Below are 26,903 nucleotides of genomic sequence, written 5' to 3'. Positions count from 1 at the left end.
ATTACTCAGGGAAGGCTTCCGGGAGTGGGTGGGTTCTAAGGAGGACCTTGAGACGGGTAGGCTAAATCAATCACGTTTTGCTGGCCGAGCAAATCCTTCGTCCCCCGAGCCTTATCTCCTGCTTGTAAAAGGGGACAGAGCTAGGCAAAAGTATTGGGTGCTCTGAGGGTCACTCTTCCCGCCAGCACTTTAAATGGAACCCAGCTTATTTTACTCGAATTTTAGGCGCTGAGACGGTTGGATCTTCAAAGGCACGGCAGGTCTGTATTTCCGCGCTCTACCGCCGAGCGGCGCTCGGAGACCAGCCACAGGGCCAGAGACTTGCCTAGGACCGGGCTCCGGGTCCGCCCTTCCGCAGCCTACCGCCCTAATTGGAGCAGCTATACTGAGAGTGTGGGACTCTCTGGACCCCAACCTCCGGTCGCCCCACTGGCTGGGCCTTGCTGCTAGCCGCAGGTATGAGCAAGACACAACAATATGCCCAGCGCCACTCAGTCGATCCTTCAGGCACGGTCTGCGATGTCTGCTGGGATCCCCAAGCAGGAAGGCTCCTTTTCTTCCCCCTCCCTTCTTATCTGTTGCAGGGTTAGCTCAGGCTAGCTCTTGGATTACGTTAACTCTGCCTCCAGGAAGCCTTTCTAGAACGATGTGCTGTCCACAAAGCTCTCTTTTGAAGCACCCTGCATCCTGCCACAGACTCATGTTGCTGCACTGGGCTGTTATTATTTAGCTGGGTTCCCAGGCTGAACTCCCTAGGATAGGCCTATTTGATTCTGAGTGATCCCTCTCTCCTTCTCCTTCTCCTTCTCCTTCTCCTTCTCCTTCTCCCTCTCCCTCTCTTTCTTTCTCATTTCTCTTCCCCTCTTCCCCCCCCCCCTCTCTCTCTCTGTGTGTGTGTGTGTGTAGTGCAATACTTGGTCCTTCAGAGTGCTCTGTTTGGAGCTCTTGGCTAAAGAATCCCTGCCTACTTCTTCTGGCTGTCCCTCACCTGGTCCAGTCCCGGACCTAATTCCTCTTGACCTGTCTAGACACTGGCAATAGCCACTCCCTCTCTAGGTCACCCACACGCATGCTAGGGATGCCTGCTGTGCAACCGCCCAGGGAGGGGCCCTCCACGGATGACAGAACAGAGCAGGATGGACCATTCTACTCATTATGATCCTCTCTGATCTCACAGATACCCTTCCTACTGCCAGGTCTGAGAAGCTGGGGGAGACTAACCTGGCAGGGAGCCCCCAATGAGCCACCATTCCTCACCACCCCCAAAACATAAGGGGGAGCACAAAGGCCACGGTCTCCCCCGTGGTTCAGAAAGGTGGGCTGGACGGGGAGTCGAAGTCTTTGAGGCTGGGTGACGATTGAGCTGATTTGGGTGGGCGAAGGGGATGTGGGTCTTCATCTGTGTGACCCATCTTGCCCACACCAGGGGCAGCTCCTCTCGGGACAAGGACCGAAGTGCTATAGTTAGCAGTTCAGTGCCCATGCCTGCCGGGGGGAAGGCAAGCCGGACTAACTGTCCTCCACCTGCATCGCCGAAGATTGCCAATCGCCTGATCAATGAGAAGTCTCCATACCTCTTACAGCATGCCTACAACCCAGTGGATTGGTGAGTGCCGTCCCAGGCTTTCCCTTGAATCCTCTGGGGTACCTAATCCTCTGAGACTATTTAGGCTACTAAGTGATGTCTCTTCCTGTTGGGCCTAGGTACCCCTGGGGACAGGAAGCCTTCGACAAGGCCAAAAAAGAAAACAAGCCAATTTTTCTCTCAGGTATATACCCACCATTCCCAGAATGGGGTTCAGTGACAGGCAGAGGGTTGGGGCGGGTCCTCTGGGTCCCCGGGGACCTCTTTCTGCCTCCTGTCCCTCTTCTTTCCTAGTGGGGTACTCTACCTGTCACTGGTGCCACATGATGGAGGAAGAATCTTTCCAGAATGAGGAGATAGGGCACCTGCTCAACGAGAACTTTGTCTGTGTGATGGTGGATCGAGAGGAGCGGCCAGATGTGGACAAAGTGTACATGACTTTTGTGCAGGTGAGCCATCTCTGTGGCAGTCTTGTCCCACCTGAGCACGGCCATTCTCCTGACCCTGGCCTGCCCTCTTTTCAGGCCACCAGTAGTGGAGGAGGCTGGCCCATGAATGTGTGGCTGACGCCCAGCCTCCAGCCGTTTGTAGGGGGCACCTACTTTCCGCCAGAGGACGGCTTGACTCGAGTCGGCTTCCGAACAGTGTTGATGAGAATCTGTGATCAGGTGGGTAAATGTCAGGGAGGGAAGGTGCCTGCCTGGAGGTTGAGAGACCACAGCCACCTCCTCCCCTTACCCCCTCCCCCCCCCCCCGTGTATACTGACTTTCACTGGTGTGTTCACCTCTTGTAGTGGAAACAGAACAAAAACACCCTTCTGGAAAACAGCCAGCGCGTCACCACAGCCCTACTGGCCCGATCTGAGATCAGCGTGGGTGACAGACAGCTTCCACCCTCCGCTGCCACCATGAACAGCCGCTGCTTCCAGCAGTTGGATGAGGGCTATGATGAGGAATACGGTGGCTTCGCTGAGGCCCCCAAGTTTCCCACACCTGGTCAGTGACCTCTGATCCTGACCTTAGCTAAGGGATCCAGTGCCTTTGGCCTCTCTTGTGGGGCTATGTAGCTTTCCGGGTCCCCTGTGGGCTAATGATATTCTGACCTCTGACTCGGGCGATGGCCTGTGGCCCCTAAGTGGATGGTAGAAGTTCCTGTCATCCAGCCTGACAGACAGAGACTGTCTGGGCAGAGACTGCCTGGCCCTCTCACCCTCTCCTTTCTGCTCCATAGTGATCCTGAACTTCCTGTTCTCCTATTGGCTCAGTCACCGACTCACCCAGGATGGCTCCCGAGCTCAGCAGATGGCTTTGCACACCCTTAAGATGATGGCCAACGGAGGCATCCGGGATCATGTGGGGCAGGTGAGGGCAGGCCAGGTTCCATGCCGGGGCAGCAAGCCTCATGACAGAGGCTGAGATCAGTCAAGCCTAACATAACACTCTGCCTGGCCGCAGGGCTTTCACCGCTACTCCACGGACCGACAGTGGCACATTCCTCACTTTGAGAAGATGCTGTATGACCAGGCACAACTCTCGGTGGTCTATTGCCAGGCCTTCCAGGTGACTTTTGCCCCTTTACCCCAACCCTGGCTATCAATCCCAAGGCCTTTTCAGGTAACTGTAGCTTCCTTTTAATTTCAACCCATAATCCATCCTCACACTCTAGACATCTGGGCTTCCCCTACACCCCACCCACTTTCCTGGGAGAATCTCCTCTAGGAACCTGAGCCACCCTCAGTGACCTTTATTTACAACCTCCACCCCACCCCCCCTCGCAGATCTCTGGCGATGAATTCTACTCTGATGTCGCCAAAGGCATCCTGCAGTACGTGACCCGGAGTCTGAGCCATCGGGTGTGTGTCCACCGAGGCAGGCACACCTGGGTGCAGGAGGGCTTGAGGTCTCCACTGCCTTTTTGATGGTGACCAGCCAACTCTCCTGTCTCCAACAGTCTGGAGGCTTCTACAGTGCAGAGGATGCCGATTCTCCTCCAGAGCGAGGCATGAAGCCCCAAGAGGGTGCTTTCTATGTGTGGACAGTCAAAGAGGTGCAGCAGCTGCTCCCAGAGCCAGTGGTAGGCGCCAGTGAGCCGCTGACCTCGGGCCAGCTCCTGATGAAACATTATGGATTTAGCGAAGCAGGCAATATCAGCTCCACTCAGGTGAGGACCTTGGCAGACGCAGAGAAGGCTCCCAGGTCCACCGAGTACATGGGCTCCTTCTGACCATGCCTGTTTTCCTCAGGATGCCAACGGGGAACTGCACGGCCGGAATGTTCTGACAGTGCGCTATTCACTAGAGCTGACTGCAGCCCGATATGGCCTGGAGGTGGAGGCGGTGAGGGCCTTGCTCAACACAGGGCTGGAGAAGCTCTTCCAGGCCCGGAAACATCGGCCGAAAGCACACCTGGACAACAAGATGCTGGCTGCCTGGAACGGTGGGGTGACCCTCTCTGAACATTAATTCTATTTGCCAAGCCCCTTGTGTCTGCCCACTCTTTCTTCATAGGCCTTTTAATTTTTGACTTAGAAATGAATAAATGGAGATTTAGAGAGTCTAAGTAAATCTGTCTGGGTTTGGCACTTGGAGCCTTGGGGTCAGGTGGAGTAGGTTGTCCCAGGAGAGCTCTGGTTGACCTCTTAGCACTTCTGACCTCTTTTTCCCCCCAGGCTTGATGGTGTCTGGCTTTGCTGTGGCGGGGGCTGTCCTGGGCATGGAAAAGTTAATCACCCAGGCCACCAATGGTGCCAAATTCCTCAAGCGGCACATGTTTGATGTGTCCAGCGGCCGCCTGAAGAGGACATGCTATGCTGGCCCTGGAGGAACTGTGGAGCAAAGGTGAGGGAGAGGGTCTGGGCAGACCATGGAAGATTCTAGTCCTGTTCTTCAGCTGACTGATGAGTCACTCCCCTACATTCTCGACACTCTTGGGTGCACTGACTCTTTTTGGGAAATGGGCTAATGTAGCCACAGGAGACGTGGGTGTGGAAGGTTAATTGAAAGAAAGCACGAGAAGTTTCCTCTCTGCACTCCCGGACCTGTCTTCAGACTTCTTTCTCTCCTGTACCCTTAGCAACCCGCCATGCTGGGGTTTCCTGGAGGACTATGCCTTTGTGGTGCGGGGCCTGCTGGACCTGTACGAGGCCTCACAGGAAAGCTCTTGGCTTGAGTGGGCTCTGCGCCTGCAGGACATACAGGACAAGCTCTTCTGGGACTCCCGAGGTGGTGGCTACTTCTGCAGTGAGGCTGAGCTGGGGACAGACCTGCCTCTTCGCCTGAAGGATGGTCAGTGCTGGCCTTGGGTCCTGGGTTTGGGCAGGGTAGGGCATTCCAGAGGAAGATATCTTGTGTAGATTTGCAGTAAACAGCTCTTGTGGGGCTGCTGGCTTTAGTCTTTATTCTATGTGACTCTGGAGGTCTCCTGATATTCCCGAACCTGCTCCTCCTCCTTCTCCTTCTTCCTTTTTGTTTTTGTTTTTGTTTTTGAGACAGGGTTTCTCTGTGTAGTCCTGGTTGTCCTGGAACTCACTCTGTAGACCAGGCTGGCCTTGAACTCAGAAATCTGCCTGCCTCTGCTTCCCAAGTGCTGGGATTAAAGGCATGCACCACCACTGCCTGGCTCCGAACCTGCTTCTTAGTATACAAATGAGGGCTAGTAGGACTCATAGTTCCTCAGTGTTGACAGAGAGGTCATTCTAGCTTTCCTGTGAGCATGCAGGGGCACCTGAATCCACTGATTTCATTTATTTAAGTAAGAATAACTTGGACTGCACCCGAAGGAAGTCCACAATGTGTGGTGGAGGGAGTGCGGACTGTATCGCTACCAGAACTTTGAGATTACAGTCAAACTGTGACAGGCGTCAGCCAAGAGGATCTGTGTCATCAGGGAGGCACTTGGGAGAGATTCAGGGAGAGGAGACAGTTTGATGAGAGAGTCCTAGGGATTAGGCTGAGTGAGGAAGACAGAGACCAGGAGTGGGGTGAGAGGAGGTGAGGATGCTGGGATAAGAAAGTGAGGGCGAAGGACGCTGAGAGGGTCTGACCTGCTCTGGCTGGAATGTAAAGAGGCCATTCTGACCATTGTAGAGATTAATGGAAACAGGGAAATCAGGGTGACCCATTAAAAGGAGGCTGGTTTTTAGTCTTGGAGGTACTGTTGCAAGCAGCCAGGGATAGCCCATGAGATGGGGACAGGGAAGGATTAGGGGCTGTTTAGGCAGTAGGCCAGCAGGATGCGTAGATGAATTAGAAGAGGTGAAGGACTTAGGTAATGCCTCTCCTGCCCTGGCAGTCGGTAGCTAGACAAAGGCATCGGCAGTGAGGTAGGGAACCTGGATACCCACAGCTTGGCAGGAGAGAGAGGCTTGTAAAAAAAAAATCAGACCAGCACCGTATGAACTTTTATCTTATTCCTGGACCCCATAACCCACATTCAGCCTCAGTGCAAGACCCTGAAACCCAGTGACCATCCCTCTTACACCTCCTCCTATCCCTTGCAGACCAGGACGGCGCAGAGCCCAGTGCCAACTCTGTGTCGGCCCACAACCTCCTTCGGTTGCATGGCCTCACTGGCCACAAGGATTGGATGGACAAGTGTGTGTGCCTGTTGACAGCCTTCTCTGAGCGCATGCGCCGTGTCCCAGTGGCCTTGCCTGAGATGGTCCGTACCCTCTTAGCTCAACAGCAGACTCTGAAGCAGGTAGGGAGATGGTCATGTGTGGACTGAGACCCAGGCCAGGAGGGAAGCTGGTGATGTATCAAGGTACAGTAGCCGTGAATAGAGTTCCAGGGCTGCCACCAAAGCTCACTCATACCTAAGCCAGGGTCTCTGCTCTGTGGAATGGAGGTGTCTGTGCGAAGGTGGTGTCAGAAGAGACAGCCTGTGAGGGCTTGTCACTGGGCTGTTTGCATATAAATGCGAAATGAAGAGGTTAAAAATGGGTGCTGGTGATCTGGTGGCTAGTGAAGTGTTACTCTGTAAGGTTCTGCATATTGATATGATTGTGTCTGTTCCTTTGTGCTTTGTCAACTCTTTTGTGTACACACACACACATACATACATACATACACACACACACAGTCTCACATACTCACACACACACACTCACTCACACAGTCTCACACTCACACACACACACAGTCTCACACACTCACACACACACTCACACACTATTTTTCTAGTTTGTGTGCTGGTGTAGGCTAGAGTATTTGCCTCAGGGTATGCCTTTGTATGTTTATGTGTGTGTGTTTATATGTGTGGCATCTACTTCTATGGGCATCTACTATGTGTGCATGTAACTAGGCCTCTTTGTGTGTTGTGTACCTTCCAGTGTAGCAAGTCTGCTAGACACCCCACCCTATATTTGTATGTCCACCACAATGTTATGACATTGCCACTAATTTGCACTTCTGGGAGGTGTGTGTGTGTGTGTGTGCGTGTGTGTGCGCGCGCGCGCGCGCGCGCACGCGCACGTGTGCATGTGTATGTGTTTGTACTTGTGGAACATTAAATTTGATGAATCCTCCTGATGGATGAGGTGAGTCCCTTCCCTTTTCAGGAATTCTGGGTGGGTGGAGGGAGGAAGGGGAAGGTCCAGCAGGTTTGGGGCCTAGCTTCTCCCTTCTTGACACTGGATGATTTTCCTGTCCTGGCCAGATTGTGATCTGTGGAGACCCCCAGGCCAAGGACACCAAGGCTCTGCTGCAATGCGTGCACTCCATCTACATCCCTAACAAGGTGCACATCCCTGCAAACTTGTGTTCACTCTCTTCCTCCCTACTCAGTTCCCAATATCTTCCTTTTGGAAATCTGGGGGAGAGGTCATCTCCCAGTGGACTCTGCAATGACCAGTAACCTCTCCCAGGTGACACTTTGTGCTCTGCCACTATCCCAGGTGCTCATTCTGGCTGACGGAGACTCATCGAGCTTCCTGTCCCGTCAGCTTCCCTTCCTGAACAACCTTCGACGAGTAGAAGACCGGGCCACAGTCTACATATTTGAGAACCAAGCCTGCTCCATGCCTATCACTGATCCCTGTGAATTACGAAAGCTGCTACACCAATAACTGCCCAGAATCCTTTGAGCTGGGCCAGAAGGCAGAATTTTCCAACTGACCAGAGACTCAAGTCTTGAGAGGCTAATGCCAAACCTATAGCTACCCCTGGGTACCCTGCCTCCAGGTAATCACAGCCTTGTGACTCCCCCATGGGCACCTACTACTCACCATGAAATAAACCTAACAGTGACCCATGGTGACCTTGGGATCTTAGCCTCTTTTTGTGAGAGAGGGCCTGGTTCCAGCCTGGGAACGGCATCCTGGGAACGGCATCCTGGGAATAGCTTTTCCTCTGAGAGTCAGCAGATGACTCTTTTCTCTTCTCTCCTTGCCCCGTCACCTTCCATCAGGTCACTAGACTGATTTTTCCTCTGCCCACGATTAGTAAGCTTGAATAAAACAGAGCCAGTGGACCAAAACCAAGTGTAAGAACCGGGGTGAGGACAAGGTGTGTAGTAGTTCAGGAATGGTCAATCCCTGCTAGGAAATGACCTGACACCTTCCCTTGTCCCTTTATTTAAAGCTAGGGAAGAGACTGGGGCTTAGTATAGACCTTAATATCTAGCAGAAAGATATTTAACACTTACAGTTCCGTGCATTGTAGTGTGCTGTGGAAACTGCAAGTACCAGGGCCAAGACTTTTCTTTGAGAGTACCCATCCAACCCCAGCATTACTGCAGGAGGTCATGTTCTGCCTCTTCCTGCAGGATGGTCTGGGAAAGGGCTCTCTTACAATGTGCAACATCTGTTGTGTTGGAAGCCCTTCCCCAATTCGATCTGACTCCTGCTACAGAGGAAGCTGACACCTGTCCTCTGAAGTTGGAAGATGTTCTTTTTGTTGTTGTTTTTGTTTTGTTTTTTTGTTTGTTTTTGTTTTTGTTTTGAGACAGAATTTCTCTGTGAAGCCCTGGCTGTCCTGGAGCTCACTCTGTAGACCAGGCTGGCCCCGAACTCAGAAACCCACCTGCCTCCACCTCTCAAGTGCTGGGATTAAAGGCGTGTGCCACCATCGCCCGGTGGGAGATGCTCTTAAATCTCATCCTTGGCAAGTAAATCTTCACAGAAGACCCCACATCGCTGCCATCCAGGAAGTCAGCTTGGAGACATGTTTGGAATGAGAAAGTGTACAACACTAGGGTTGTGAGATGGCACAGGAACTGTTTCTTTGAGGTCTACTGAGCTTGAGCATCATCGTCCTAACCTCCAAGCCAAACATCACAGATAGCCAGAAGAAGCTGCCAGAGGGACTTAAGAAAATGAATGGGGGGAGGGGTGCTGCTAGGGAGATGTCAGCAGTAGGGAGGAAGGGAGCAAGGGAAGAAACTAGAGACGCGAGATTGTCACACATGCACACCTACCCATGGTCACTGGGACCAGTGTTGTCTCAGTCTGGGCAGCAGGCCCTTGGTGCAAGCCACCAGCCCATCTGGAGGGGATTAGCACTCTGGCCAATGAGGTCAGCTGGCCTCTTTCTTACTGGAGCCCACTCAGCCTTGCCAGCAAGTCAAAGACTGGACACGTGGAGCCTGGCTTGAGGGCAGCAGGAAGGGAAAGTACGACATGGTGAGACACAGGTGGCCTTTTTGGCAACCCTAATTCTGGATTTGGAACAGTCTGGGCACTTCAAATAGCCCTCTGGCCTCTGTGGTCCCACCGACCCTCATGGATGAGATGGTGAAGCAGGAGCCTTTAGTCTTCTAGGGATGGCAGTTGGAGAGCCAGAGTTGGTAGGAGTCTAGCCTGACACCGCGGAGTGTACCAGCTTCTCCCTGGGGGTGGGGGGTCTTCAGAATGACAACAAAGATCACGTGGAGGCTGCTTTTCACCAGGAGGTGGAGAAGGAGTGTGCATTTGGAGTTTTCCTCCACCTGCCTGCCTTTTGTGTCTGTCATTTTCCCCTCTACTATCAGGCAGGAACAGGGCTGTGGCATCTTGTAAATAGATTCAGAGCAGGGAATTCTCCCAGGAAGGCTGGGCTTTCCAACATATAGGGAGAACATAACCCTTACTGGACATGGAGTTGATTTTCAGAGTCTCACAGCATCTCTTCCTCTTGGCAAGTGCTACCTTACCACCCTCCTCCTCTATTCCTCTTCTGTCAGCAAGACCATATTGGGGCAGCTAGGGCCTGGGGTCACAATACTCATGGCTTCTTGATTAGGGAATTCTTTATCACTTCATTTCCCTGAGCCCCGGATTCTTTAACTGAGAAATGGAAGTTCCAAGGCCCAGAGATATGGGTGACCAAATGGAATGATTGCAGCACCCCCAAGTAAAGAGTACCACAGATGGGTGGTTTATTTTGTTCTAAAGGGGACCAGCATGGGGAGGGGCAAAGGCCAGAAAGCTGCAGGTGCCTGGAGGGGCTTGCTGAGCAAGGCACATGTGAGATTCTCTAGAGGAAAGTTTGGACCATATAGGTCAAACTTGGTGGATAAACAGGGGCACAAATAAAGGATTTTTTCATTCATCTCCCACTTCCTGATCTGAAATCTAAAAAAAAAACTTTTTTTAACTAAGTGCCCACTATGTATCAAACACTAGGCTAGGACACAGCCTAGCCTAGCAGCAGGGAACACAGCCTAAGGGGAGAGAGAAATCTCCACCCATCATCCCTGTCCAGGCTTTGTGCTGTGAGATTTCCCACCTTGGACTGGTTCAGTACTAAAGCCCTCCAAAAAGGAAGTCAGTAGGGAGGGGTAGTGCCAGAACTGAGCCATGGAGCACTGGAGTGCAACACCTCCTAACTTCTCTTGCCTCTGTCCTCCCTTCCCCCACTCAGGTGTCAGATAGGGTCCCCTGATGCCCTAGGCTGCCCTAGATGGCAGATCTTCCTCAGGTTGCAAACCCAGGGAAGTAGGTCTCGATTTCTCCAGCTGGTGCCTGCTTGTCTCTTTTCTTAGTATGTTCTAGAACAGGGCAGCCCGAGAATGAAGAGGTGGAGCCTCTGACCACTGGAGAACTATGAGACTGGACAAGCCTCTGGCCTCATGTAGCTCTCTGCTTTAGAGACTGGGTTATGAGAGCATCCCCACTCCCAGCTGCCAACCCTAAGGCTTCAAGATGGTGGTCAGAAGGGCAAGCCCACCTGCTAGCCTGAAGATACCCAGGAGGGAGGAAAGATGTCAGACTATAAAAGCAAGCAAGCCATAAATCTATCCCAGAAGAGGGCCCCGAGTTCAAGACTGGCGCCTCACACTCAGAATGAGAGCAGAGACTCCCTCCAGGAGAAACAGGCACTTAGGGGATATGCTCATTAGCATGAAATGCAAATTGGCTTGGCCTCATTTGCACAACTCAATGCTGGGATTTGGCAAAAGGGCAACCAGGAAGGTGACAGCGCAGCAGCGGCTCTGCCCTCTTCACCCCATCTTGGCAACTGGCCGGAGTGGGGAGCTGACACGGCCCCAAACCCATGTCATGGTGCCAGGAGGCCTCTGGAGGACGTGTGGGTGGTGCAACTTTGTCAGGGAAGAACGCCTGGGAATCAGGGGCTGCAGGAGGTGATCCAGTCCATTCCTCAGCTTTTCCGCAGTGGCTTGTGCCTTTCCTGAGTCTACCAGGACTCCGGATCCTGTCATTCCATCGTATACATCCTACGCAGATTGTAGAAACGTTTTCCCTGCGTCTAACATAAACGCTTTCCCCCTCCTTCCCCTCTCTCTCCATCACGTTCAGAATTCCGGTGGCGCTTGGTTCTCTGGCACCCACAGCCTTTTGGAGATAGAATCGACTGAGCCCCTGAACATAGGAAGATGAAGCTGGGCGAAAGCCAGGGTCTCCTTTTGCGTGTACATACCTGGGAAGCACTCAAGCGCCAGCACCACTCCCAGTACTGTGGTGAAGAGTAACTCTAGGGAGCATTTATCTCTCACACACATTCTCTTAAGCCAAATCAAGGGGAGAAACTGAGGCACGGAGTGGAGTTTTGCAGGATAAAGTTGGTAAAGCTCAGCTCTAGGTGTCATTCCTTACAAGCAACATTCGAGGCCCACGGTGGCCTTGGCAGGCTGTCTCCGCTTTGGGGCGGCAGGTGATCCAGGCTCTGTTGTCTGAGGCTACGCCTGGAGGCTATGCTTTTCCAGCAGGAAGCCCCTGAAAGGATTCTCCAACCTAAAGAGCTCGAGAAGCAGGAGATAACGCTCAGAGCATCAGTGAGAAGACCTGCGGGTTAGGGTTAGGCCAGGGTCAACATCTTTGAAGTGAACCGGGGATCTAGACCAGCAAACGTAAGAAGCTGGTGGGAAACATTCCCAGACCACGCCCACTTCTACCTTGCTAGCCACGCCCATTTGTCCCAAACAGACCCCTTCCAGCCTGAAACACCAGACTCTTCTTCCCTTTCCCTAGTCTGATTCCCAGGTTCAAGCAGAGGGTGGGTTATTAAGCAGGTGGAGTCGGATTTAGCTGTGGGGTCCTAACAGTCCTAATCCCTGTGATTCCTGTCTCCCTTCCTTTCCAGTCCTGCTTAGATCTAAGTTCTGACTTTTGGCTGCTGTCCAGTTTGGGGGTCCTGGACAAAAGATGTCAGAGTCCCGTAGGGTTACCCCAGGTCTCGATGCCAAATACTTTGATTTCTCGAGGCTCCCTCCCAGGGGAGTCCCAAAGACCCAAGAGCCCAATAGGAAAGTGGGTTCGGTCTGGACAATCGTCTGATTGGCCCCAGCCTTCGGGAGCGAACCCAGGGGCAAGAGGAGGGTAGAAAGGCGGTCCTGGTTTTGGGGTGGGAACCGGATTCCAGCTGTGGTTCTCTCCCCGGTACCCCCTCCCGCACTGGCACGACGGCCGACCAATGGAAGGGCGGCTCTGGACCGGTGACGCACGGCGATTGGCTGTGAGATTGGCTGGGGAAAGGCGGGGCCGAGGCTTGAAGTTGGAGTGAGGGATCCAGCTGTGGTGTGCGCCGGGCTCCTCGCCGCCGCTTTCGCTCGTTCTCTCTCCGCGTCTCGGCCGGAGGAGGAGGCAGTGGCGCCGGCGACAGCTACGGCAACGGCAGCCACGGCGGCGGCGGCGGCGACATCTCCGCCTCCACCCCCGCCCGGGACGGCCCCCCACGGTCTCCCCGCCCCTCCCGGTCCTCTAGCCCGCCGCGGGGCGGAGGAAGGAGCCGGCCCCCACCCCCTCCAAACCCACCCCCAAAGAGATCCCTCCTCCCCTCCCCCTCCCCTCGCCGTCTCTGGCGCGGAGCCGGGACGATGCTGACCCCTTAGATCCTGCTCCAGCTGCGCCGAGGGAAGAGGGGGCACCCCTCCCCGGACCCCCGCCCTCCACCGGGTGGCCCCTTTTTTCCTCCTCCTCTCGGGGGCTGCTTCACCGAAGGTAGCGCCTATTCGGGCAACCGGAGCCTGGGCGCGAAGCGAAGAAGCCGGAACAAAGTGAGGGGAAGCCGGCCGGCTAGTCGGGGAGCCCCCGGGAACCCAGGGGAAGCGGGACTCTCGCCAGGCGGGGCTTCCCTGCGACCCGGCTCCCCGCGGGCAGCATGCCCCTGAGGGCAGGGGGAGCTGAGCTGAACTGGCCCTCCTGGGGGCTCAGCAAGCTCTCTAGAGCCCCCCACATGCTCCCCCACCGGGGTCCCCCGGTTGCGTGAGGACACCTCCTCTGAGGGGCTCCGCTCGCCCCTCTTCGGACCCCCCGGGGCCCCGGCTGGCCAAAGGATGGACGAGGAGGAGGATGGAGCGGGCGCCGAGGAGTCGGGACAGCCCCGGAGCTTCACGCGGCTCAACGACCTGTCCGGGGCCGGGGGCCGGCAGGGGCCGGGGTCGACCGAAAAGGACCCGGGCAGCGCGGATTCGGAGGCGGAGGGGCTGCCGTACCCGGCGCTGGCCCCGGTGGTTTTCTTCTACTTGAGCCAGGACAGCCGCCCGCGGAGCTGGTGTCTCCGCACGGTCTGTAACCCATATCCTTCGGGGCACCTCGATGGGCCGGACTAGGGGGGTCCACAGGGGGGCGGGCCGTGTTGCCAGAGGGGACCTAAAGCCAGGTGAGTTGGAGAAGTGAGCCTGGACTGGGAACAGTTGAGAGGGGGACTGTTAAGGAGGGGAAGGGGCGTCCGAGTGGAAGCGGAGACTGGTGGGTACCCCAGACGAGCCCCACCTCCGAATACACACACCTCAGTCTTCCTTGGGCTGGGGTGAGGGGTGGAGGATTGAAATCCAAGCTAGGAAAAGAGAGGAGAGGTGACCCTCTGGTAAGCAGCTGGATGCTCTACAGATGTGGGCAGAGGAGGGTCGTCATCCTCCAGATGTGGGCAGCTTCAGGAGCCTGGGCTTTTTACTCCACCAGCCCGCCCGCCGCGGGTTACCGAGCTGGGTTTGGTTTTCGAGTTTGGGGGCAGGGGTGGAGAGGAAGCTGCGGGGACGGAGGAGGGGAGACCGCAATCTCCTGGGGTTTCCTTATGCCCCCGCCCCAAAGTTTGCGGCGGTTTCTAAGGTCCAGTCCCCCGACCTAATCCTTAAGGTTGAGGTTTTTACTGACCTAGCGGGAAACGGGGGTGGGGGCAGGTCCTGTCCCCCCCGACACCCTCCCAATCCGCGGGTTGGAGGCACAACAAGGAGATTTCGGCGGCGGCTGATGTCAGGGGTGCAGAATGAGAACAAGATGTGGTGAAGGGGGAGCTGTCTCCCCCAGAGCTGGACTGGAGCCCCTTTCAGAGAGAGCCCAATGCGGCCAGCGCCCTCCCCACCTCAATTCTTTATCTGATGTTGAGTGCTAAGGTTGGGTTGGGGAGTTTTGTGCTGTTTTTTTCTAGTGGGGGGGGAGACAAAAGCTCCGGCAAGTGGGGGATGGGATTAAGCTCGTCCACACTACGCCTCCCCTTTCACAAATCAGAGTGTTCCGGCTGATGGCAGACCAGGTATGGGAAACCGCAGTCGTCTGAAAGTATTGGGGGGACCAGCGTGTTCATTAAGGAGGACTGAGGTCGAGCTCCCCAAGCCTACTCTGTGGATGGGTTTTTGGGAGCGCATGCCCAACATTCCAGGCAGATGAATTTTGATCCTCACCCTCACCTCTGTTTAGCCTGGCGTGGTCAGGGAAACCCTGGTCCTCTAAAACCCTTAGCACAAAGCACTTAACTGGTTTGACTGACGCCCATCTCTGGGGTACCGGAAAGATGGGGGCTGCCTGTATGGCTATCCCACTAACTGACAGCCTCTTCTGATTCTCTTCTTCTAGCCCAGAGGTTCTCTGGGAGTCAGGCTGGGAGACCCCCAAGTTTACCCTGTAACCCCTGAGAGCCCAAGTCCGGCTCTACCTTGGAGCACAGGGGCAGCGGAAAGCTTGATGCCGCCCTCTGCGGCCACTGCCTCTAGTGCGCAAAGCAGGATGTAAGCTGCGTCCCCCCACCCCCTGCTCTACACTCCGTGTGAGTCTTTGAGAAGCTCCCCTCATCAGCCCTCCCAATCCTTTGCCTCTTCCTTCCTTTCCCTCTGAACGGAAGAAAGGAGAGTAGGGGCTCTCAGGACCGTGATCTCCCTAACTGCTATCTTGAATTGTGAGTCTCCATCCCAAGGTCTCCCTCTCTGTGGCAGAGGTGGAGAGGAGAAGAGAAGCCCCCATCTCCACTCCTAACCACATTGTGAATAGGAACCCCCCCCCCCCCGCAGTCTCTATCTTCTCTTTCTCAGGAGTCCTAGGTGTGACTGGAACATCTTATCACCTCTCCCTTCAAATACCCCCTAAAACAGACCCTTTGGCAAGGGTCTCTGCCCATTTGCCCTATCTCCAGGTGGGGCATCTGGAGGTAAATACTTTCCTGGAAGGAAATAAGTGACCAGGCTTGCAAGAGGGCAAAGAGGTGAGAGTCTAGTGTTAATCTTGAGATTAGGGGAGCAGGCCCGATCTGGAGAGTCATGTGTGGTCTGGGTGTATTGCACCTATGTCCCTAGATCTAGACTAGCTAGCTGAATATTCTGAGAACAATTTCTTGGTAAAGGGGGCTGCCTGGACTTTTACCCCCATTATCCGACCCAAGTCACAAGGGCACAGAAAGACTCTGAATGGGCCCCCTGAGGCCTTAACCCTCTCCTTTCTCTCTTTTTGGTATCTGCGGAGGCTTCTTGTTGGCTTCGGAAGTCCCCAATGTAGGTCATGAATACGTTGGTCCTGAGGGGCCTGACAGGCTTCCCCTCCCCAACGAACTGAAGCTAGTTAGCCTCTTTCTTAACATACTTTCCTCGGCCCCCTTCCTCTTGCGGCCTCATTAAAAGGCCAGATTTCCTAGAGTGGAGATCTAGGTGTAGGTAGAAAGTGTGTGTGTGTGTGTGTGTGTGTGTGTGTGTGTGTGTGTGTGTGTGCTGTGGAGGGAGGAAGGAGGAAGGACACACAAGTATATGTTCCTATCCTGGGGAGATGGGGGACATGGGCCCAACCAGGTCCCTGGCAGGCTACTGCTTCCCAGGTTACAGGGGAAGGCTGGTCTTTGCAGTGTTCCTTCCAGTGTGAGGGCGGGCATGCGTTTCCCCTCCCGGGAAGGAGTTCCTGAGCATTCCCTCTCGGGTTGTTGTGTCACATCTGGAAGTTTGTGTAGGAGTTTCTCCAAGCTCAGAGCCCAGCACAGCTTTTTCTCATTTGGAAATCACAGGCTGGCATTTGGGATGGAGGAGTGGGAGGGGGGCCAGAGAAGGAGAAGAGAGCCTGCCAGGAGTTGAGGGGAGGAGGGGTGGGGGGGAGAGGCCTGAGAGACAGGAGTCCTAATGGCTTCCAGAAGTGAGTGTGAGTGTGGGACTGCGCGTCACTGTGTGTGTCCAAGTGTGTGTCTCTAGAAGGGAGGAGGCCCTAGGAATTTCTGTAGTCTTCCTTGCCATTGTCCCAGTGCCCCAAGGCTTCCGATTCTTCCCAAGGGAGGAGTCTCCATTGGGTCCTCAGAAGGGGGGGAGGGAGAGAGAGAGCATGCCTAAGGGGGTTGCTTGAATCTCATATGTTCCCTCATCCCATTTCCAGATCCTAGACCATCCAGAGAAGATTCTGAGGAGAAGAGCTGAGGCAGAGAATTGAGTGGAACTGGGGTGGGGGCAGAGGATCTTGGGTAATCTGTCCCAGATTCTCCTTTCTTCTGGGTCATATAGACTCCTCTGCATGTACTCTGTTCCACGACTGGGGGACTCCCCATCACCCCTAGTGCCAGTTGGAGTCATTCCTGGGATTACCCCTCCACCCCGGCCCCCCTTCTGCTGCTCCCGCCCCAGCTCTCACCCCGCCCAGCCTGCCTTAGCTGGGATGGCGACAGACACACTGCTCACACACGCACACTCGAGTGCTAGCGCACGCGCGAGCACGCATACACACACACACACACACACACACACACACATACACCAGTCAAAGTTTGAATCAGATTTCTGGCCTATTTCCCCTCCCAAAGATTCCAGTGGCCCTCTCTCATGTGCCTCTGTGTCTCCTGTCTCTGTCTCTGGGTGGGGCTGGCTGCCTTTAAGGCAGGCTTCAGTTTTCACTTTAGTTGGAAACCTCTCTCCCCACACACCCACACACCGGAGCTGGGGGCGCATGGGGAAACAGGGTCGTTAGCAGGATGGGGCCATTGTTGGGGATTCCCCTTTTCTGAAGAAAAATAAATGAGCACAGGCCATCAAACTAAATCCCTGCATTGCCTTCCTCCCTGGGAAGCATTGGATCCCATAGACCACCAACCTCTTGGTGGGATGGGTGGAGCAAGAACCTGTGTCCCATCCCCCAACTCTTACTAGAAGGCCAGAATTCCTGGTTCCAGGCCAGTTTCCTCCTCAGTGTTCCTTAGTCTCACATTTCCCGACTTCTGGGAGGGAGAGAGGCAGCTAGAAGGCCTGCATGCTGTCTGGGTTCACACCCTGGGCCCAGGGCCTTAGATCTCTAGTTGCCAATAATCTAGGCAAAAGCCCTATCTGGATAAAAACCTATGGAAAAGACTCATTTGTGGATCTATCACGCTCTATTTCTCTCTCCCAGGAAAGAGAGGAGGGGGAGGGACGGTAGAGAGGTCTGCTTCTGCCTTTCTCTCTTTCTCTGCTTTTGATGGTGGGTTGTGGGGAGGAGAAAGATCCTCCCCTCTCCTGCTCCCACCCTTTGGGATCCACTCCAGCCCGGACAGTCACCATAGCAACAGTAGACATGTGACCGCACAGGTCTCTCATAGTCACTATGGCAACCAGTGTCCCCCGTTCCCTTGGTTACCATGGGGATCTGTCACATGGTTCCCCCCCCCAACCTGATAACCTGTGGGTCTCCCTGCTTCTCTTTCCTTGCATAAGGACAAGAGAGCAGTCTGGGCAAGGGGAGAGGATGTGTAAGGGGGTGGGGAGGTGTCTCTTCAATTACCATGGCAACAAATCCACACCACCTGGTGACATATTCTCCTGTTGTCATGGCAACAGAAGAACATCACACAGTGACATACTGCCATGTTGCCAAGGAAACAAGCCCCACCCTGAGAAGGGTGAAAGACACCCCCCCCCTTAGATATTCCTCTACTCAGATTGTTCTAGATTTGCCTGTGCTTTTAGACTTATCTACAGTGAAGGGAAAGCCAGAGTGCAATGGATGTGCCTGGGTGCAGGCTGGATTGCCAAGGGGCCCAGAGAAGGGGATTTTGGTTAAGAGCCTGATATGGGGTTGTCTGGGGGCAGCTTCTGACTATCAGAGGCCCCAGATTGAGTCTGTCTGGGACAGAAGAGGGACCCAGTTCCACCATAGGTCAAGTCGGTTCCTCCTTACATTACTGTCATGAATTTGTCACTGTTCAGGGAAACATCAGGAAACCATGAATGAGGAGGCACATCTGGCTTTCTAGATAGACAGCTGACTGACTGATAGACGCAGTCGCTCATTCATTTATTCTTGCTGTGCGCTGATCATTTGCTCTGGACTGCATAGTACACTAGGCTTCGTAGCATGGCTGCTATTGAGGATGTAGTGGAGCCAAGCACGTGGATGACTTAACTAGGTAGGGTCACTGTCATTGGATATCCAAACTGATACCTGGAGCCCTTCTCCTCCAACATTGTTCTCAAGGGCTCCTCCCTAGGCTCTGTCTCTCCGGCAGAGGAGAATGGGCTAGCTTGGGGAAAACAGACCAGTTATTAAGGGTAATTGTGTCCTTTCCTTTCCAAGTGGTGGCTTCCTCCCTCTCCCCCCTTTTCCAGAATGACCCCTGGCTGACCCCCATTCTGGACAGAGATCCATCGGCTGTAGTCAGAGCTACAGTCAGGAAAATGGCCGTGCAGAGACACTTTCATTTGCCGCTATCACCTACTAAGCTGCTTTAAACCTAGGATTTTATTGTATTGTATTGTATTTTTTTTAAGATCCTATCTTTTTTTTTTTTAAGATTTATTTATTTATTTTATGTATATAAGTACACTGGCGCTATCTTCAGACACACCAGAAGAGGGCATCAGACTCCATTACAGATGGTTGTAAGCCACCGTGTGGTTGCTGGGAATTGAACCCAAGACCCCTAGAAGAGCAAGTCGGTGCTCTTAACTGCTGAGCCACTTCTCAAGCCCTTTATTTTATTTTTTGACCTTTTTTTTCTTTTGGTTTTTTGAGACAGGGTGCAGCCCTGGTTGTCCTGGAACTTACTCTGTAGACCAAGCTGGCTTCGAACTCCAAGATCCGTCTGCCTGTCAGGTGCTGGGATTAAAGGCATGCACCATATTCTCTTTCTTTTAAGGGATGGATATTAGGAAAACTGAAACATCTTAGGACTTCTAGGGTACTAGGCATGGGTGGTGACAGATGTGCACCCAAGAGAAAAGAACCTGGCTAGAAAGAATGGGGAAGGCTGAGGGAGAAGTCAGGGTTGGAGTCTCAGCACAGAAGTGTGGTGGAGGTCATCTGGGAGGCTGAGTTTGGTCCTCTGATCATCTCCTCAGGCCTGGTGAAAGCATTCCCACTCCAGAAGCAAGGCTAAGACAGAAACAGCCCAAGGGCTCCAGGCCCTGGAAGGGCAGGCCACAGGTAGCCACAACCCTTTCCTGCTTCTTTTCTAGACTCTGCTTCTCTCTGGTTTCTTTGCTCTTTCTGCCTCACTCCTATTTTTTTTTCCATGAGGAAACTAGGCTGTCTGGTTGTAGATCTGTGGGGTCCAGGGCCCCGAACCTTCTTTATCCAGATGGGATCTTGTATATTCTTATGCCAATGGGCTGAAGGTCAACCACACAACAGAACTCATGTAGAAAAGTCTCAGGGTTTAGAAAGAATTCCCTCTGCTTCTATCTGCTTGGCTTTAGAAGGCACAGGAGATATGGTGGCAGTCTGGCCTCATGCATGACACTACTGTCCACGCTGTAGAGCTGAAGCTTGTACCCAGTGCAGGCCCTGGCATGGGGAGTAGTTTTGATCCGAAAGGCATGGATGTGACTACAGGCTGAGGACTTTAAGAAGCCTGGGAGCTGGTGGTTGGAGAGAGAGCCTGGGGCTCCTCTGAAGTGTTGGGGGTGGGGAGCAGGGTTGAAGATGTAGGCTTTCTCATCTGGTGCCTAGACTCTCACGAGTCCCTGCCTGCCTGAGTATTTGTAGTACAGGGAAGGCGACAGAGTAGGCCACAAGCTTGGAAGCCTCAGTCTCATCCTGGCGTCTTGAGCAACTCTGGCACGTGATTTGGCTTCAGCTCTCTGGGTCTTGCTGTCCTTGGGTTGCGGGGAATAGAATGATCCACCCTGGATGCTTCACGGGGCTGTTGTGAGCAGCCTTCGGCGTCGTCGTGGCATTGTGCGAAAGTGCGTGGTAAACTGTAAGGCAGGCTTAATCCGACTGTAGGTTTGTGTAACACATTCGCATACATTATCTCACTTGCTTCTCACATCTATCCGGTGAGAGAGGAGGATGAGATTCACAGCAAACTCATGGAGCCTGGCATTTCCACACGCACAATCGATGCTATTCCCTACCCGGCTTGTGCAAATAGCCAGGGTAGTCATGACTTTCTCTACCTTACAAAGGAGGAAGATGGGATCGGAGAGCTAGAAGACCTTCTGTCTCACCTCCCTCTCTTGTGTTTCCAAAGTCTCTCGGGGCATTAATTGACGGGTAGCAAGCATTAGGTATGCCATGGGAGGCTCCCATCAGCTCAGGCTCTGGATAGCTCTTTCCTTGACACCTGACACGTGGTTCGAGCGAGTCAGTATGCTGGTCATTCTTCTCAACTGTGTGACTCTGGGTATGTTCAGGCCGTGTGAGGACATTGCCTGTGACTCCCAACGCTGCCGGATCCTGCAGGTTAGTGAGTGGGGTGTGTGTGTGTGTGTGTGTGTGTGTGTGTGTTAGTGGTCCTTGGATCTTAATACCCCAAACTCTGTTCTACCAGATCCAACTGGTGGGCTCTGGCTGGGGTGGGTGTGTCCCCCAATCTCCTCGGTTTCTTCAGCCCCTCCTTTCCACTTTAGGCCTTTGACGACTTCATCTTTGCCTTCTTTGCTGTGGAAATGGTCGTGAAGATGGTGGCCTTGGGCATCTTTGGGAAGAAATGTTACCTGGGAGATACTTGGAACCGGCTTGACTTTTTCATCGTCATTGCAGGGTGAGGGCTCGGGCTAGGGTGGGAGAGTGGTGGTAGATCTCCTGCCTCTCTGGCTGCCCACTCAGCCAAGGCTGCCTGCTTGCAGTACTCTGGCCTGCCCTCTGAATCTCACAGTCTTCCTTTTGGGCCAAAGGAAGACTGTCATTGCTTTATGTGTGTGTGTGTTGGGGGGTGCCCCTTAGACAGAGAGCTGATCTTCAGCCTCCCTTGATAGAGGAGAGGGGTGAGTCCTAGGTCATTCTGTCACCTCACAGCAGGATTCCTCACCGGCCTCTTTCACACGGGAGTTGGCCTCAAATTCAAAGGTCCCCTTCCTGCCCCCCCCCCCCACAGGATGCTGGAGTATTCTCTGGACCTGCAGAACGTCAGCTTCTCCGCAGTCAGGACAGTCCGCGTGCTGCGACCGCTCAGGGCCATTAACCGGGTGCCCAGTGAGTGACCCCTTAGCCCTCACCCCTGGACAGAGGGCCCTCAGAAGAAATGTGGCACGGGCATCATGATCTGACCATTTGAAGCTGAGACAGAGAAGGGCTCAGGAGGGACCCAGCCAGAGCCCCTAGCCCTGGTGGTATCACTAGCAAAGCTACCTGGGAAAAATCTCCAGCCCACTCATTTCAGCCAGGCTTTAGACAGAATCTTAGAAACACCTCAGATGACCCCTTTCTAGGGGAATCAAGGTGGGTGGGGACCAGTGGAGACCTGCAGGAGGGGACACAAAGTGCTAGTAGCCTTCTCTCAAGACAAGGCCACTCCATGCCTTACCCTCCGGCCCTCGTTACATTCCCCCACCCCCACCCCCACCCCTTTCCAACTCTTGCAGTGACTGCTGGGACCATTATCTAAATTAAACCGCATTGGTTTCTGGAGCCAGCAAAGGTTTGGCAGCTCCAGCTCCCTTGCCGTTCTGCCCCTCCTCCTTCTCAGGCCCCCTTTGCAATTCCTCAATCTATACACGATGCAAATGGTCCCCACTGGGGCCTCAGGAGGGGGCATTGTGCCTGACTTTATGCCTGATGCTGCAGTAGCTGTGTGTGTGTGTGTGTGTGTGTGTGTGTGTGTGTGTGTGGTGTGTGTTTGATGCAGTTATCTCTGGGAGGGCAGAACTGCTGAGTGAGTCTGGGGTGGGGCATGATGCTTGGTGCTAAGGGATATCCAGAAGAGAGGCGTGGCTGGCCTCCTCTCCCAGGTGACAGCTACTAGATTTATAGACCTCAGACTAACCACTGCTGTAATTCTCTTAATGCAAGCCCTGAGGAATTGGTCTCAGTTGGAGCGCTGAGGAGCTGAAGGGGGGCTGCGGGGGGGGGGGGGGGGGGAAGAGCTGAGGGGGATGAGGACCGACTACAGCAAGGTGGCTGTGGCCATTAGAAAAGTTAATCAGTTGCTGGTTTGCTGTTGTCTAGAACCTTTGCCCTAGAGAAAGCAGGGCCCACACAGGGCACTTTGGGGGTCAAATGGGCCACTGGCAATTCATCAGTTTGACAAGGGCTTAGAAGCTCTGGGTCTTCTGAAGGCTACTAGTTCAAGTATTTGGGTCTTGGACCTGGAGTGAGGAAGGTGAGTGGGTCCCTAACAGGGATTTTATCTGGGGTAGGGAGTAGGTAGAGGCCTTGACCCTGGAGGGAAGAAATACTCCCCAAAAGACAGTTATGTCTCTTCAGGCCCTGACTTCAAGATCTGAGCCCAGTGGGAAACAGACACAGAGAGCACAGATGCAGCGATAGGGGATAGGGGTGGCCTCAGAAACCTGGTTACAGAGAGCACAGATGCAGGGATAGGGGACAGGGGTGGTCTCAGAAACCTGGTTACGGTGCTGGTCATCTTGTCTGCCTCTAGCCCGTCTCTAGGTCCTGCCTAGTTCCCCCAGTGGCCCTCTGGGGCCATCATTTAGGAAGGTCAGGTGACTATGTCTGGTGAGAGAAGGAAGTGGGAGGTGTGTATATGTGTGCCAGTGCCTTGGGGAGCAGGATTTGGAAGCACAGAAACCTAAATTTAAGCCCTGGCGCCTACATTTAGCAACGGAGCAACTCACGTCACTTCTGTGAGCCTCAGACTTCTCATCTGTAAATTGGGGGTGATATCATCAGCCCCATGGTGACACGGGGAGAGTGAAATGGGACTCAGAACTTAGAGGGCTTTGGAAACCACAATTTTTCCAGATAGGTGATGGTACCATACAACAATTAATATGGGTGGATCAATGGGGCTTCCAGAGCTGCCTGGGAGAGTTAGGGGTGTCTGCCAGTATCCCCTCCAGCTTAAATTTGTCCTTCACGTTATTCCCAGTGGGCCTTCTTGGGGAAGACAGCCAGCCTGTGTCACTGGCACACTGGAGCCCCAGCATGGATCTTCTGCCCCCACAGGCATGCGCATCCTCGTCACATTACTGCTGGATACCTTGCCTATGTTGGGCAATGTCCTGCTGCTCTGTTTCTTCGTCTTTTTCATCTTTGGCATCGTTGGTGTCCAGCTGTGGGCAGGGCTGCTTCGAAACCGATGCTTCCTCCCTGAGAATTTCAGCCTGTGAGTGGTGGAGCCAGTGGGTGATGGATTGGGGAGCTGTTGACCTCTCTTCGTCCCTGGATTCCTGTTGCCATGGATATACGTGGTCACATATCTGGCTATGCCTCTCAAACCTAGTTACACACTGGGACAACCTAGGCCACTTTAAAGTCCTGATGCCCAGGTACCCTTTACAGAGATTCCCATTGCATCGACCTGAGGTTCAGCTAGGATTTAGGCATTTAAAAAGCCCTCCTAGAAGCCAGCCACAAGGTACATGGCTTTAATCTCAGAACTCCAGAGACAGAGTTGGGTGGATCTCTGTGGGTTTCAGGCTGGCTTAGTTTACATAGGTCAGGGCCAGCCAAAGATATATAGTGAGACCTTGCCTTAAAAGACAGACAGAGCTGGGCAGTGGTGGCGCATGCCTTTAATCTCAGCACTTGGGAGGCAGAGACAGGTGGATATCTGAGTTCGAGGCCAGCCTGGTATATATACATATATATGTATATGTATATATCCATCCCCAGCAGTCTCCTTGAGGGCTGGGGATATAGCTCAGTTGGTAAGGTGCTTACCCTACACATGAAGCCCTAAGTTTGATCCCCTGCACTGAGTAAACTGGGTGTTGTCATTCTATAGTCCCAGAACTCAGGAGACAAAGACAGAAGGACCAGAAATTCGCAACCATTTGGCTGTATAAAGTTTGAGGCCAGCCTATAGATACATGAGACTACTTGACAAAGAAGAAGGGGTGGGTGGAAAAAAAACTCCCCTGTGGTCTTGACTTGCAACAAAGTTGGAAACCCACCTCCCTAGAATTGTGGACCTCTGGACTCGAGTTCCTGAGCAAGTCTTTCTATCCTCCCTACCCACAAGCCCCTGCTCTGCCCAATCCCCTCTCCCATGGTAGGTCTGGCCTACCCTCTGTGTGCCTCGGTGCACCCACAACAGCTTTTTCTTCCTTGGCTTCTCGGAGGAGGACCCTACTCCCCAGCCTTATCTCTGTCTCCCCCTCCCCCTGCAGCCCCCTAAGCGTGGACCTGGAGCCTTACTACCAGACAGAGAATGAGGATGAGAGTCCCTTCATCTGCTCTCAGCCTCGGGAGAACGGCATGCGATCCTGCAGGAGTGTGCCCACACTGCGCGGGGAAGGCGGTGGTGGCCCACCCTGCGGCCTTGACTATGAGGCCTATAACAGTTCCAGCAATACCACCTGTGTCAACTGGAACCAGTACTATACCAACTGCTCTGCAGGCGAGCACAACCCCTTCAAAGGCGCCATCAACTTTGACAACATTGGCTATGCCTGGATCGCCATCTTCCAGGTGGGGCCACATGGGCCCTGGGATGTTTCCCAGAACAGTCACAGGATACTGCACAACTTGGGAGTGCTCATCCTCGGGGTTAGGGTGGCCGAAGAAACGGGAGGTGGCTTTAGTGATGCCAGCCAGAGTCAGCCATCTCTCTTGCCTCCACAGGTCATCACACTGGAGGGCTGGGTCGACATCATGTACTTTGTGATGGATGCCCACTCCTTCTACAACTTCATCTACTTCATTCTTCTCATCATCGTGAGTGACTCCTCCAGCCTTCATGGGAGTGGGGCATCGTGGGGACACAGGTGGAGGCAGAGAATAGGTGGGAAGTTCTTAGCTCTCAAGTCCCATAGGGGTGGTGGTAGCATCTGCCACACTGTGGGAAGGATAACGGGGGAATCAGGAGAAATCCAAGACCAAAAGCCAGACTCCACTACCTGCCACTAATAGGACCTTTTGTAAGCCATCCTCTTTGAGGCTCCATCTCCACTAACGGCTTCAGGTTCTTCACTGGTGAAGTGGGAGTGCTCTGAACCCACAATGTGTTCATTAGGGGTGCTCAGAAATGGCCAAGTATAGTTCTGACTTTGTGAGCCCCGGGAGAGCACTGACAGTATTCGGTTGGAAAAGAGAAAGACGTCCGACATCCTGAAACGCTTACAAGCAAAGAATCATGCACCCCAAATTCCAATCAGTATTGAGAAATACTAAGAGATCGCTCATTCCTTCCAGCTCTGAAATTCCAGAGCTTTATGAAGGCAGAAGACCGGCCAAAGCAGCATCGTTTAATCATTTTAATCACTACCAGTCATAGTAGATGCTCTCATGGCTACCACTTATAGCTGATAGTTATTGAGCACTTACTGTGTGCCAGCCACTGCTCTCTGCACTTCCTGGGAACGGGGCGTTTTCACCCTCACCATGATCTCATTGCCACCTTCGTTTTTCAAGCAAGGAAAACCACTTTCCCTCATTTATCTGTCCCCACCATGTGCCTTGTCTAAGGTGTGGATCAGTCTTACCAGGAAGGGCTGTCAACCCTGGTGTGGCTGTTCTTCCTTACACACTCCTGTGAGATGGATGCTTCAAGGACTTTAGCTTCTAAGAGAACTCAGAGCTCTAGCGGGTTGGCCACTGGTCCAAGATTATGTCGGATGTTGGGGTTGTAGTTGAGATGTTAGCTCCAGGTTACCAACTCCAAATCCATGTCACCAAGAGGCCAATGCAGAGCCAGGTGGAGGGTGAGGTACTGAGAGAAAGACATTAAGAACAAAATTAAGGCCAGGCAGTGGTGGCACATACCTCTAATCCCAGCACTTAGGAGGCGGAGGCAGGCAGATTTCTGAGTTCGAGGCCAGCCTGGTCTACAGAATGAGTTCCAGGACACCCAGGGCTATACAGAGAAACTCTCTCTCGAAAAAACAAAGCAAAACAAAAGACGAAGTTAAGATCATTCGGGGCCTGAGACAAGCTTTGGAGAGCTGAGGACAGAGTAAGGCTACTCCTGGGGAAAGAGACAGCCTGTAGGCTCTGAGAAAAGGCAATTCTCTAGGCTACCAGGGAATTTTCTGGTATGAAAGAATGACCAGGCTTGGAGCAAAGCTTGGCTGGGGACCTGTACCATCCCTGGCCACTACCACAGGGTAAAGCAGGTACTTCAGGCAAGTAAATTGTTCTTCATTTGATAAATTGTTGCCGTCCTCAGGAGTGCTTGGGTGGGGGAGGGGCAGACAAGGACATCAGGGGCCTAGTTTCCACCCTCCCACACACCTCCTGAAAATTCTTCCCAAACAGCTCACTGGAATCACACTAGTGAAGCTAATTATCATAATTACTAGGACATGAGCTAGGGGAGGGAAAAAAAAAGTCCGCTTCGTTAGCACAAATATTTATTTCCAACATTTAGGGTTGTTGTCTAAACAATAGGTT

At 53.5% G+C, this 26,903-nt stretch overlaps 2 protein-coding genes across 20 annotated transcripts in view; both read left to right on the top strand.

Moving 5' to 3' along the window:
- The first annotated feature begins 254 nt into the window (after positions 1 to 254).
- Positions 255 to 7,846, top strand: Spata20 (spermatogenesis associated 20). Of its 2 annotated transcripts, XM_031353475.1 has the most exons (17): positions 255 to 456; positions 1,057 to 1,196; positions 1,427 to 1,606; positions 1,705 to 1,769; positions 1,880 to 2,034; positions 2,110 to 2,253; positions 2,380 to 2,581; positions 2,817 to 2,947; positions 3,041 to 3,145; positions 3,364 to 3,438; positions 3,537 to 3,746; positions 3,829 to 4,021; positions 4,254 to 4,422; positions 4,658 to 4,869; positions 6,084 to 6,283; positions 7,241 to 7,321; positions 7,479 to 7,846. In XM_031353475.1, the coding sequence occupies exons 2-17, from the start codon at positions 1,156 to 1,158 to the stop codon at positions 7,647 to 7,649; spliced, it is 2,334 nt and encodes a 777-aa protein (XP_031209335.1). In that variant the 5' UTR covers positions 255 to 456; positions 1,057 to 1,155; the 3' UTR covers positions 7,650 to 7,846. The 2 variants fall into 2 exon arrangements, with proteins under 2 accessions (XP_031209335.1, XP_031209334.1); XM_031353474.1 differs by lacking the exons at positions 255 to 456; positions 1,057 to 1,196 and adding an exon at positions 1,203 to 1,315.
- Positions 7,847 to 12,528: 4,682 nt separating this feature from the next.
- Cacna1g (calcium voltage-gated channel subunit alpha1 G) overlaps positions 12,529 to 26,903 on the top strand; it is a 67,469-nt gene continuing 53,094 nt past the window's right edge. For all 18 annotated transcript variants that reach the window (XM_031354623.1, XM_031354622.1, XM_031354620.1 and 15 more), the window contains exons 1-7: positions 12,529 to 13,536; positions 20,741 to 20,852; positions 21,020 to 21,153; positions 21,487 to 21,584; positions 23,517 to 23,676; positions 24,683 to 24,983; positions 25,137 to 25,229. In XM_031354623.1, coding sequence (XP_031210483.1) covers positions 13,295 to 13,536; positions 20,741 to 20,852; positions 21,020 to 21,153; positions 21,487 to 21,584; positions 23,517 to 23,676; positions 24,683 to 24,983; positions 25,137 to 25,229 — 1,140 coding nt within the window. In that variant the 5' untranslated portion in view covers positions 12,529 to 13,294. The remainder of the gene's footprint in view (positions 13,537 to 20,740; positions 20,853 to 21,019; positions 21,154 to 21,486; positions 21,585 to 23,516; positions 23,677 to 24,682; positions 24,984 to 25,136; positions 25,230 to 26,903) is intronic.

Source organism: Mastomys coucha, unplaced genomic scaffold, assembly GCF_008632895.1.
Source record: "Mastomys coucha isolate ucsf_1 unplaced genomic scaffold, UCSF_Mcou_1 pScaffold5, whole genome shotgun sequence".
NCBI lineage: Eukaryota > Metazoa > Chordata > Mammalia > Rodentia > Muridae > Mastomys > Mastomys coucha.
The sequence above is the reverse complement of the archived record's forward strand: the minus strand, read 5'-3'. Positions and strand labels throughout refer to the sequence as shown.

Coding starts and splice junctions, on each gene's coding strand:
- Spata20 (XM_031353474.1), top strand. CDS start 1,239: ATGAGCCACCATTCCTCACCACCCCCAAAACATAAGGGGGAGCACAAA. Junction 1,316..1,426: donor CTCCCCCGTGGTTCAGAAAG/GTGGGCTGGACG, acceptor TGCCCACACCAG/GGGCAGCTCCTCTCGGGACA. Junction 1,770..1,879: donor CAAGCCAATTTTTCTCTCAG/GTATATACCCAC, acceptor CTTCTTTCCTAG/TGGGGTACTCTACCTGTCAC.